Consider the following 13079-nt stretch of genomic DNA (forward strand, 5'->3'; position numbering starts at 1 on the left):
AACAACAATCATGTGACATCACATATATGTGGAATCTAAAAAAGATACAGGTGAACTTATTTACAAAACAGAAACAGACTCACAAACATAGAAAACAGAATTACACTCACCAAAGGGGATGGGGGGGGTAAATTAGAAGTTTGAGATTAGCATACACACTACTGGATAGAAAATAGATAAAACAACAAGGACTGACTGTTTGGCACAGGGAACTATAGTCAATATCTTGTAATAACCTAAAATGGGAAAGAATCTGAAAAAGAATATATGTGTGTGTGTGTGTGTATACATAACTGAATCACTTTGCTGTATACCTGAAACTAACACAATATTGTTAGTCAACCATGTGTCAATAAAAGTAAATAAATAGATAGTATTTTAATGTTACTAGATAATGTTAAATTACATATGTGGCTCTCATTATGTTTCTATTGGACAGTGCTATTTTAGAAGGTCATTTACAAGGATTTTTTTTTAAGGCATGCTTTTTGGGGAGTTTTTTGTTTGTTTGTTTGCACCTATGGTATGTGGAAGTTCCTGGGCTAGGGATCAACCCACCACAGCAGTGACCCAAGGCACTGCAGTGGCAATGAGGGATCCTTAACCTGCTGCACCACAAGGGAACTCCTAGGCATGCTTTTTGACCCAACAATTCCACTTCTAAGCATCCTCCCTGAAGAAATGTATACACAAACAACATATATGAAGTTGTTCACTGTAGCATTGTTTGTTTGTTTGTTTTTTCCTTTTTAGGGCTGCACCTGTGTCATATGGAAGTTCCCAGGCTAGGGGTTGAATTGGAGCTAAAGCTGCCAGCCTACACCACAGTCACAGCAACACGGGATCTGAGCCACGTCTGCAACCTATACCATAGCTCATGGCAACGCCAGATCCTTAACCCACTGAGCAAGGCCAGGGATCAAACCTGCATCCTCATGGATCCTAGTCAAGTTCATTAACAACTGAGCCATGAAGGGAACTCCTCAACGATTTTTTTTTTAAATGCTGCGTCACAGCTTGGATTCCTCTGCAGCAGTTACAAAGAATGGGTTAGACCTGTATGTATCAAAATGAGACTATCTCCAAGATACATTAATCTCTACCATCCTCCTCCCACCGTGATACTCAAGATATTTGACACAGAATAGATAGAGAAGAATGCAGGAAAGGGGAAATAGCAAATAATCATTACTTATCAGCTATCACATTTTGCAATTTTTCCTAATCTGAGTTCATAACAAAGCTTTCTCCCATGCAACAGTTATACACGGACGATCTCATTTTTTGTCCTCCCAGCCTCCCATGAGTAATGGTTCTTTTGAGTGACCAGCTGAAAGAGCTGAAGTGCTTTACCCAAGGTTGTACAGCTAGCACAAAATTTGGCTCCAAGCCGAGCGCCCTTTGCACGATGCGTGAAGTGCCATAGCCTGGTGGTGAAGAAGCCTAGAGACAGATTGAGGAGGCCTCCAGGTCTGGTTCTACCACTTACATCTGACTTCACCAAGTTTCTAATCTCCTCATCTCCACACTGCAGAGTGCAAAAGCAGCAGCAGCCTCAGGATTATATTAAGGGTTAAAATGAGCTAAGGCGTGTAAAGCGCTTACCGCAGGGCCTGGCAGGTAGTAATCGCTCAATCGATTGTCGTGATGCACGGGGGCCATCGACCTATGTACATGTGCATACCACCCACTGCCTCCTAGTTACCTGTGTAACAGCTCAGAGACTCCTAGGGAAAGCTAAGGCTCTAAAATAAGTTTCTCAGCGGTCTCATCATGGCTCAGCAGTAGCATCCATGAGGATGTGTGTTCCATCCCGCCCTTGCTCAGTGGGTTAAGGATCCCGCATTGCCTTGAGCTGTGGCGTAGGTCGTAGATGCACTAGGATCAGGCCTGGCTGTGGCTGTGGTATAGACCAGCGGCTGCAGCTCCGATTCATCCCCTATCCTGGGAACCTCCATATCCCGTGGGTGCAGCCCTAAAAAGACATAAATGAGTAAATAAAGTTTCTCAACTTGGGAAGATACTGTCCACATAGGAGGCATTGGGAACAAGAAGAAGGCATGCTTTTTTTTCATTGATGTGTAGTTGGTGTATAATATTATACGTTTTAGGTGTACATATAGTGAGTCACAATTTTTAAAGGTTATCCTCCGCTTATAATTATTACAAAGCGTTGGCCATATTTCTCGTGCTGTACAGTATGTCCTCGTAGCTTATTTTATACATAATGGTTTGTACCTCTTAATCCCTTACCCCCATATTGCCCCTCCCCAAGGAAGGCATGCTTTTGATTGTCCCAATGATGGAGGGGGGGCCGCTTATTGGCGTTTAGTTGGTACCTATGCCAAATATCCTGCAATGTGTATAACAATCCTCTACAAAAATAGTTGTCCCATCCAAAATTCTAATGTTCCCCCCACAGCCACCGCCAGTTGAGAAACACTGGAAAAGCCCAAGGAAAAAATAATGGTGGCAATGTTATACCTCTTTTTTTTGTCTTTAAAGAAGCTAAAGTAGATTGATTTTTTGCAGATTTATTACTAAACTTGCTCATTTCCCCTCTCAACTTGATTCAAGAAGCTTCCTGCCACACTTCCTCCTGGAATGAGGGAATTAGAAGGCAGCGCTCAGAGGCTGCACGGTAGACCTGAAGGTCCTTCCTCTACAGGAATTCACAGTCATCCGTCTTGAGAGTTCTATGACTGCATTTGCAATTTTGCTATGCTTGTTCTGGAGGTGCTAGAAGAGTTGCACTAATGCCTCTGTTTCTTGTTTTACAGCATAAAAATCAATGCCTTTTCATTTCCAAATACTTCCCTAGCCTTTGTGCCTGGGGTGGGAATCAGGGCACTGACCAACCACGGCACTGCCAACATCAGCACAGACTGGGAAATCAAGTCTCCGCTTTTGTGAGTATTCCACTGAAAAGGCTGCTACTGGTCTGGGGAGAAACTGAGCGAAAAATCAAAAGTGTATGAATTTGCCCATGTCTTTGACATTAGATTTCTTTCCTTCAGCCGTTTAACCATTTTTCTCAAGAGCATTTTTCCAGGAGAGATTTAAATCAAGTTATCTCAGAGTTCCCATCGTGGCAAATCCAACAAGGAACCATGAGGTTGGGGGTTCGATCCCTGGCCTTGCTCAGTGGGTTAAGGATCTGGCATTGCCGTGAGCTGTGGTGTAGGTCGCAGAAATGGCTCGGATCTGGCGTTGCTGTGGCTGAGGCATAGGCCAGCGGCTACAGCTCCTATTGGACCCCTAGCCTGGGAACCTCCATATGCCGCAGCTGCGGCCCTAAAAAGACAAAAGACCAAATAAATAATAATAATAAATAAAAAAATAAATAAATCAGGATATCTCTTCTGGAGGTAGGGAGGAGGGGGCTGAAAAGCATCCTTCCCTTAAAGGCAGAGCAACTGGTCCACATGTTGTTTAAGATTCCTAAGAACCAGAAGTCCCTGACCGTTAGAGGCAGGGACATGTGCTGAACACTTCAGAGCAGTGAGTCAGGTCTGACCTTGAGCTAGTCATTGAACACACTGCCCCATCTGTAGGGGCAACTGATGAGAAGTAGAGCCTTCTTACCTCCCAAGGAGGTTGGAAGATGGTAGTCGGCTTGAGCCCCATTCTCCTCCTACCAAAATGCCTTTGCACCCTCACACAGAAAGGAAGGATCAAATTCAAGGTATGAAAACCACCCACTATGTGCAAGTCACTGTCCCAGGTATAAGGTGTAGGTCTGCCCTGGTTGATGCCCCGTAATATCACATTCATTCATCCAGTTGGTCATTCAGCAACCGTTTATTGAGTGTCCACCATATCCATGCATAAATGGTATTGAATACCATTCATCCCCATCTCAGGAACTCCAGTCTTGTAGACAGTAGAGAAATGACATGCTCCCCCATAAGAAGCATAGACTCATGAATTATCCATTTCTTCGCTCACTCATCAACCGTGGATTGAGTGCTTATTCTGTGTCAAGCCTCAAGCTAAATCCTGGGGCCTGGAGACAACACCACTCCCTCGAGTTCACAGACGCTGTCCAAGTATCAGCCCCATCTCTGCCCCTCCTAAACAAGGTGTGACCAATTGTACCCCCACCTTCTTTCCCCAAACAAGCATTGTATATGTATGGTGCTCAATACATGCTCAGCCACTGTGGGGGCTGAGCACTCAGGATGAAATGACTGTAAGGTCCCTAGAGCTGTCCCCGTTCACCTATTCATTACTTCCTTTGTTCAGTAAATATCCATCCACACCTCCTCTGCTCCTGCCTGGTGCGGGTGCCAGGAATCCAGGGGTAACAAGTTCCTGCCGTCCCAGAGCTTAGAGTCTGTGGGTAATCAGAGAAACAAGATCCACCTCCACCCCTGCCCAGGCCTGGGCAACCTTGCCCGTTTTCTCTCAATAGCCGAGACACAGGAGGAGCTGACCTATTTCTCTCTGAGGTCTACTTCACGGGTAATGTTATCCTGACCCAGAATAACTTTGGTCACCCAATCCTGAAGCTCCAAGACTGCCACGCCCAAGTGAGCCATGCTGACGTCTCATTTTCTGGAGAGCTCAGGTAAGCAGGAGCGCCATGGTAGGCAGTATCCAGCCTGGGGCTGGTGTCTCAGGCAGTACCTGGTGGTGGCTCTTAACCAACAGGTAGAACCCTGGGTAAGCCCTTTTTTATCTTTTTGTCCTAGTGTCCTATATAACTCCTTTGCTGAGCCCATGGAGAAACCCATCTTAAAGAACATAAATGAAATGGTAAGTCTTTAGAGGTTATACAGCTACAGTAACATGCCATCAGGAGCAGCTCTGCCCTGCTTCAGTTAGCTCTCAGCCAATAAACCTTTCCCGAGCACCTACTGTGTGCTAGGCACCATCCAAAGCACTCTCACATACGTTATCCTTTGCAACTTAATGATGGTTTCTCAAGTGCCTACTATGTGCCAAACTTACAGTACATGCTGGGGATGCAGAGATGAATAAAACAGCATTCCCTTCCTCCAGTCCTCACCACAGGGTGAGCAAACAGTCAAAAGGAGTTTACTTATTGTGAATCTACTGCATGTTCGGCACTAAGCTAGAGCCTGTTGAGGATATAAAAAAGGAATAAACATCATCTTTGGGGGGAAACTCAAGTTTCTGAAACAGTAACCAAATAAGTACTTGAATTCTGTATATACTTTATACGGTCTTTAGATTGAACTGAAGGGGTTCCGAGAAATGGGAAAAAGTAAATAAATCGAGCCTGGAAGTATCCTGGGAGATATTTTTGGAGGGTACAGGACTTGAATTGGGTCTGGAAGTCTAGGTAGGATGTGGATGGGTAAGGAATGGGAAAGAAGATAGGATATATCCAGCCAAGCAAAAGAGTAGTCAGTGTTTGAGGAAGAGAAAGATGGAACTGGCCTTGTGCTCTCTCTCCAGTCCTGACAGTATCTTTTCTGAACGCTCCGTATTTCTGGAATGACAGGAGAAGGGTGAGGAGGCCTGGAAAAGAAGGGCAATCCCTTCCTGGAGAAGAGGGGCAAGATGGTATCTGTCTGTCTCCATCCCCCTGTGTTCAGTTCAGGGCTTGGAAGGCAGCAGGTGCTCAATGAACATCAGTGAGGAAGTCAACACACGAAAACCTTAAGTGGCTTGTCCAGTAAGGTTGCCCGGCCAATCAGGGAGATCTGAGTTCTGCAGTCTTTCTCCATCCTTACCTGAAAGGTGCTGAGTGCCGGTGAACATGCCTATCAAAGAGTGACTGGAAAATAACACTATCCCCTTCAAGGACCCCACACTTGTTCATTCCTTTGTTCAAAACAAGGCCTGGTTCTTTGGCCTCTGACAAGAAAACAATAGTTGTTGGCCTGGAGCTTGTATGTGACTTAGAGACAAAGGGCTTTGCTTCCCTCTGGAAAAGGACACAAGTGTTCCCACCACACTGTCTAGATTTCAAATCCTGCTGATAACAGCTCCTGGCAACTCACTTACCCTCCCTAAGCTTCTGTTTTCCCTTCTGTAAATGGGAGACAGTAGTGCCTACCTCCCAGGACTGTAGTGAGGTTAAAACAGCAGCAGCTCACATTTGCTGAGTGCTTACTCTGAGCTGGGCAATGTTACATGAATTGCCTCCGTTTCTATTCACAAGAACCTGATGAGGTAGAAAGAGTTACCATCCCCATGTCGCAGGTGAGGAAACTGGGGCAGAGAGTACAGTTAACTTGGCAAGGCATTCAACCCCTGGCGGCCAGGCTCCCCAGCCTCTGCTGGGCACCCCCACTCTGAGCGCTTAGCACACGCCTGGCACATGGCACCAACACTGGTCCTCTTCCTCCTTCCTAAAGATGTGCTAGTGGCTGATTCGAGATTCATTTGCTGAAGTTCTCATATGACTCAGTGGGTTAAGAACCCAGCTGGTATCCATGAGGATGCAGGATCGATCCCTGGCCTTGCCCAGCAGGTTAAGGGTCAGGCGTTGCTACAAGCTGTGGTGTAGGCCTTGGATGCTGCTCGGATCTGGTGTTGCCATGGCTGTGGTGTAGGCTGGTGGCTATGGCTCCGATTTGACTCCTAGCCTGAGAACTTCCATATGCTGCAAGTGAGGCCCTAAAAAGACAGAGAGAGAAAAAAAAAGATTGATTTTCTAGTTCCAAAAAGGGGTTCTGATCTAAAATTAGATGTCCCATCTAATGGGCTCTCAAACCAGCCCAGCAGGGAAGTAAAGGACATGCTGTAAGGCTCCCAGCGGGCAGGGGGCAGGACACACCTATGGTGGAGGTGGGAGGTGCGGAGCCCTGCAGACGGGGAGACTCAGCAGGGCCAGCAGCAGGTTCCTCAGGTGTCACAGCACCAGCCTGGACTGGGCACCTGTCCTGTCATGCCGCAGAAAGGAAAGCCAAGAGCTTGTTTTTTTATGGGGCTAACTGGGTGTAGTCCTGGTTGCTGTGAAGCTGAGCCAGCATTCAATGGCACGCCACCCATGCAGGCGTAACTGGAGGCCCAAAGGCATCACCTAATTTAAGGGAAATCCAAAGGGAGACAGTCTCCTAACCAGAAGGAAGGAAGGCCTTTGTTGGCAGGGTTCAGCCCTGAAACTGGGGGTTCTGGTGCTGTGTGATAACCTGCATTTTTTCAATTCCTTCTCTGGCCAGCTCTGTCCCATGGTCACAAGCGAGGTGGAGGCGCTGAATGCCAACCTCAGCATGCTGGAGGGTGAGTCTGAGAACTGTCTCTTCTGGGTGCTGCTCCACCTACCTTCCCACTCAGGGTCTCTCCAGGTTTGCTCTGCTCCAGCTCTCCCCTCTGCAAGCTAGCGCCGCAGGAAGGTGCACGGGAGGTGCACAGGGAAGGAAGGTGTGCAGGGTCTGCTCTTTTCTGCTGCTAACCAGCTTCCCTGCAGGGGCAGGGGGCTTCAGGGGCCTAGAAGCACTAGGCGCAGGACAGAGAATTAAACTCTTGAGAACTTGAATCCCAGCTCTGGCACCAAATCCATCCTCTTCAGAATGACTAATGCTCACGCTGACCAGTCATCCCCAGTTCTGACCCCTGCAGTGGCTCCTCTAGCTGCCTTCAGGATCAAGTTCAAATGCCTTAACGTGGACTGCAAGACCCGCCCACCATGCTCTGGCTTCATCTTGCCTCTTCATCTCCAGCAATCAGCTGCTTCCACTGCGTCACACCCTTACCTTCAATCTTGTTGTCCTCTGCTTAGAAGAGCCTTCTCTCCCCTCCATCCATTTATTCACTTAAGAGATGTTTACTGCATTTATATTTCTGTATCAGCACTGTGCTAAGCCCTAAAGGAGAAAGTCCTTTCTGCTCCCTACCCCTCAGCCTTCCCTTGTCTGTCTAGTCCATTTTATCCTTTAAGGCTCAGCTCAGGCATAATCTCTCCCAAGAAATCTTACCTGGCAGCCCGCACCCCAGAGTTCTACCTCCTCGATGCTCATATGATCCTTTGGACAGACCTGAGTCTCTGCACTCCATCCACTCATCCCCCAGTGGTGTACTGAGCCCCTGTCATAGGCTGGGGACTGCTCTTGGTACTGGGGATGCAGTAGTGAGCCTGGGAGACAGAAATCCCTGCCGTCCTGGGACCAGTGAGAGGAGACAGCCAGCAAGATGATAAGTAAAATCTTTGGTATCGTTGTAATAACTGGTAAGGAGAAAAAATAAAGCAGGGAAGGAGCTGGCAAGGGAGTTTTGTTTAACATGGCATGTCTGGGAAAGGCAGCACCCAGCAGGTGGCATTAGAGTAAGGCCCTAAATGAGGGAGCAAGCCGCTTCTAGACCCGGATGAAGAGGATTCCAGGTAGAGGAAACCACAAGTCAGAGGCCCATGTGGGAGCACATGTGTTGGAGGAACTGTGAGGAGCCCAGACCAGGGGCAGAGGGAACGAGGGGGAAGATAGCAGGAGATAAGGTCAGAGAGGGCAGAGCAGATGCCACGAGGGCTGGCTCTTGGTCTGAGATGGGAAGTCTCTGGAGAGTCCTGAGCACAGCTTCCCTGGCCTGACTTGTATCTTTAGGAGATCACTCTGGCTTCTGCGTATTCCTAGTGGGAAAGGAGTCAAGGGTGGAAGCAGGGAGGCCACTTAGGAAGCTCCTGCAGTGACCCATATGAGCAAGGAAGGCAGCAGCCTGGATGGGGTGATGAAGGTGATGAGACGTGTTCAGGTTCCAGATGTACCTGGAGGGTAGAGACAGTGGTATTTGCTGACACATGGAATGTGGGTCCTAAGGGGAGAAGAAGATGACCCCAGGGTTTACTCTGAGCAACTAGAAAATTGCAAGAAGGGAATTACCAATTCTAAGATGGGGAAAACTGGAAGATTAGGTTTGTAGTAGGCTAAGTTTCAGGTCTGCTCTTATGACTTTGTACTATAATTTGCTGTTTTTATGTCTGTCTCCTCCTCCAGAGGGCAGGAACTTTGCCTCTTTTCCGTGTCCCCAGCACCAGGCATAGTGCCTCACCCACACGAGCTTAATAAGTATCAGGTTGATGAAGGGATAAAAGGAGATGGTAGCTGGACAGATGGGTTGATCTGCAGTGGATGCAGATGGATGAATTTTACAAGTGGATTAGGGAGGAAGGAAAGAAAGAGAAGACGTAGAAAAGATGAGGAAAGAACCAGTTGAGGATTTCCATGTCTTAGCTTGCCGTGGGCAAATTTCTTTACCTCTGGGAACCGCACTAGCCTCCCCTATAACGTGGGCCCAGTCCTGCTCCTCTCACAGCATGGCGATGGGATCCACTGAGGCAGTGACTTTGAAAGCATTTTTTTAACCATGGTGATACAGGCTGGTATTGTTCTCTCACCTCAGCAAATCGCTTCCTCTCTCCTTGTGTCTCATCCCCATCTATGGATTCAGTCAAATGTGATGTGCACGGAGAAGACGAGGCCCGCAGGCACTTCCCCTAGAACAGGAAGGGCGTCTTCCTGTCACAGAGCATGGCAGTCAGGAAACCAGCCCTCCCAGGCCAGGCGGGAAACCCCAGCTCAGCACCACTGCCCCTACAACCTGCCACAGACTCTGAAATCCATCCATGCTCCCCGGAGCCCCACTTACTGTCCTCTGGTCCCCTGGCCTTCTGCTTTGCTCTGAAAATGATAATACAAAAAAAAAAGAATTGAATTAGTAGCCCTGTGCATGAAAATTTTCTTGGCCTCTCCAGCTTAGGGAATTTTATTCCTATCTGTCTGTCTGTCTCTCTCTTTAAAAAATATTTCTGGGAGTTCCCATCATGGCGCAGTGGTTAACGAATCCGACTAAGAACCATGAGGTTGCAGGTTCGGTCCCTGCCCTTGCTCAGTGGGTTAACGATCCGGCGTTGCTGTGAGCTGTGGTGTAGGTTGCAGACACGGCTCGAATCCTGCGTTGCTGTGGCTCTGGTGTAGGCTGGCAGCTACAGCTCCGATTTGACCCCTATCCTGGGAACCTCCATATGCCGTGGGAGCAGCCCAAAGAAATAGCAAAAAGACAAATAATAATAATAATAATAATAAAATAAAAATAAAAATTTTAAAAGAATAAAAATAAAGTTCTAACTGCATAAAAGGCTGTAACATAAAACTTGAAAGTCATTATACTAACCTCATATATTTAGCTTGATATTGATAAATGACTTTTGTGGGTTTAGTTTTCTTTCTTTTTTTTTTTTGAAGCGTATATGCCTTGTGCACGTGCACATGTGTGTGCATAAAAGGCTGCACATCAAAATTTTACTGGTGTTTCTCTCAAGGCAGTGTGATTCCTTCTTTTGACTTATCTACTTTTCCTGGGTTTTGAAAACTAAGCATGCATTACTTGTGAAATAGGATAATGGGATTTTTTATTATAGTTGATTTGCAATGGATAATGGTTAACTCCTGTTTTAAATAGCAGAGGATTAAAAATTATATTGTTCTGGGTAAACATTAATCACGTGTTGTACTATGCCTTTAATGAATATAAATGTTCTTTTTTCTTTGTTATTTAGTTATAACCAAGATTGACAACTATACTCTGCTGGATTATTCCCTAATCAGTTCTCCAGACATTACAGAAAATTATATTGAGCTTTATTTGAAGGTAACTTTATCATCGTCAGAGTCCTAATCATCAGAGTCCACAGCCAGTATTCATGGGACAGATGTTATGTGCAGAAGGAAATCTAACTACATTCTCTTCCAATAATTTAATGTTCTTTCAAGAAACATTCTCCTGTTTATGCTCTTTCAAAAGGTTCTTGAACATTTTCTTGATTGGCAAATTATTGTTTGATTGTACAATATAGCTCTGCCTTCTTCAGGAAAAGTAGCGTGATGTCTTTGCCTCTGGGAGTAAGGTTTGAGGCTAGAAGGTGGCAAGTAAAATAGTCTTATTAGAACTCAACAAATCAGTAGATTGTCAATATTCATACTTCTATTAGCCTTTCAATAAGGTTAGTCGATTTAACCTGCTGAGCTCAGGACCATTGACACATGAGAATGTTGTTTGCTGATTCTGTCAAAGGGATGAACTGTGCTTTTCCCCCAAAGTTAATTGTCACTGTTTTTTAAAACATGTATTGGCTTACATTTCAATCATCCAGAGTCATTGAAATCAATTAAATGTTACACAAGACACCTTTCTGTAATACCAATCTATAGCTAATGAGAATGCCACAAAAATGCTTTGAGCCCTTTAGTGTCCTGGTTTCTTCTGAGTCTTTCTATGATGCCCCAGACACTCAGCGGTCATGGATTTTGAAGTTCAAAGTTTTGACACCTCTACATGGCACTTCAGGAACTATTCAGAGCTGTCCCCTCCAGCAACATGCACCTGGCTTCCTTTCTCTGAGAAGTTGAACCACAAGGAACTTCTCCCTGGATTACACCCCAGGAGGGACAGACACACTCAGCTATGCCCAAGAAGTCATCAGAGCTTTGCAACATAGTCCCTAGACCAGGAGTCAGTGAACTCATGGTTTTCCATCCCTACCGAGTTTCTGGAGTTTTCCTGATTTTGACTTGAGTGGGTCCACCTTCTTCGGTCCTGCATGTTTGAGCCTTCCCCTAATTGGTCTTTCTCTCTGTTTTCCCCGTAGGGTGTATTCTACCCCCTGGGAAACCTCACAGATCCCCCCTTCTCATCAGTTCCTTTTGTGCTCCCAGACCGCAGCGACTCCATGCTCTACATTGGAATCTCCGAGTATTTCTTTAAGTCTGCATCCTATGCCTATTTTACAGCTGGGGCTTTCAATATTACTCTCAGCACAAAAGAGGTGAGCGGAGCTAACGGATGATGACCGTTGGCACCAGCATTTAATCTTATTATAAGTATTCCATTAGGGGTTTTCTATGTCCTAATTCCTATTCCTGAGCCTTTGGAGACTGTCCGCCCTAGTAGGACAATGAATGAAGGGATTGCAGAGTGAATGCTGTGACTAGCTGGGGAGTTGCCTGGTTTCCAGTTGTACTAATTTCAGTCTTTTATGATACTAGACCCCACTCTTCTCGTTTGATCTTAAATAATACCAAGAACTCCCTCTACTGCTTATTAGCTGTGACAAATACCTGTGAAATTTTGGCAATTTCAAGGTACTTAACTTCTCTGTGTCAGAGTTTCATCATTTGGAAAATGGGAACAATAATAATTCTATACTCGCAGGGCTGTCATGGACATTAAAAAGGTTTAAATGTTAAAGCATTCAGACCAATGCCTAGCACAGAGTACATGCTCCGTAAGTGTTGCTTCTTATTATTACTATCCTTTGTGTTGACAACATAAAGATTTCTCCTGTTGGTAATTGCACCTGACTTACTACAAAGACTCGTAAGTAGCACAGATACTCACTGATTCTCTTTAATGAGAGCACTCTCTCCAGCCAACAGCAGTTTTAATTGAGTATCTGTTATGAATCTGTTCATTGTCTAGGTCTTAATCATACAAGAAATTATAAATCTTATGTTCCAAATGGTGGTGCCAACACCAGCTCTCATTCAGTGCTAAGAAATAGACACTTGCAGCAACATTCTTGAAAACCATTCATCTGTGAAGAAAAATTACTTATGGGTTATATGTGTCAGTAATCTCTGAAAATTAGGATACTAACACAAGACTTACTGTTAACCACTATAAAATGTTGACAAAGAGATCGTACATATATGATATCCACTGTGTTTCCACGGTTAAGAGATGCTTTTTCAAAAGCAGAGTAACTTCCTATGTGACCTAGGGCAAGTTACGTCGCTTCTCTGGGCCTCAGATTACCTGTCATTGGGCTATAAAGTGATCTGTCACCTTCAAAAACTAAGCATTTTGGGTACAACAGCTTTGTGATTCATTAAAATTATAGGGAACGCTACATTCTCCCTGAAAAGATAATGCAAGTACAAACCTTACAGCTACGTGATGCTCTTGATTTTCCAGATTACCGACCATTTGATTCGAACCTCTCAAGGCCTTGGCAACATGCTCTCTCGGGTGAGTGCTCAGGGTTTGACTTCTTAATAGTGTATTTGGTTTTGTTGCAAATCCTTCTAGAAGACTTGTAGGTTCCTTGTATTCCTTTTTGGTTCAAGCCTGAGTCTGTATTTCCATTCTTAAGAGGTTTTTTTTGTTTGTTTGTT

The 13079-nt window shown here is 45.4% G+C and overlaps 1 protein-coding gene across 1 annotated transcript in view; it reads left to right on the forward strand.

Moving 5' to 3' along the window:
- Positions 1-13079, forward strand: part of BPIFC (BPI fold containing family C) — a 52031-nt gene that overhangs the window by 20243 nt on the left and 18709 nt on the right. Inside the window, 7 exon segments of the mRNA XM_005655521.3 lie at positions 2781-2909; positions 4415-4570; positions 4695-4758; positions 7137-7197; positions 10466-10557; positions 11555-11731; positions 12880-12933. Of these exon segments, the coding sequence (XP_005655578.2) occupies positions 2781-2909; positions 4415-4570; positions 4695-4758; positions 7137-7197; positions 10466-10557; positions 11555-11731; positions 12880-12933 (733 nt within the window).

The sequence above is a fragment of the Sus scrofa genome, chromosome 5, assembly GCF_000003025.6.
Source record: "Sus scrofa isolate TJ Tabasco breed Duroc chromosome 5, Sscrofa11.1, whole genome shotgun sequence".
Lineage (NCBI taxonomy): Eukaryota > Metazoa > Chordata > Mammalia > Artiodactyla > Suidae > Sus > Sus scrofa.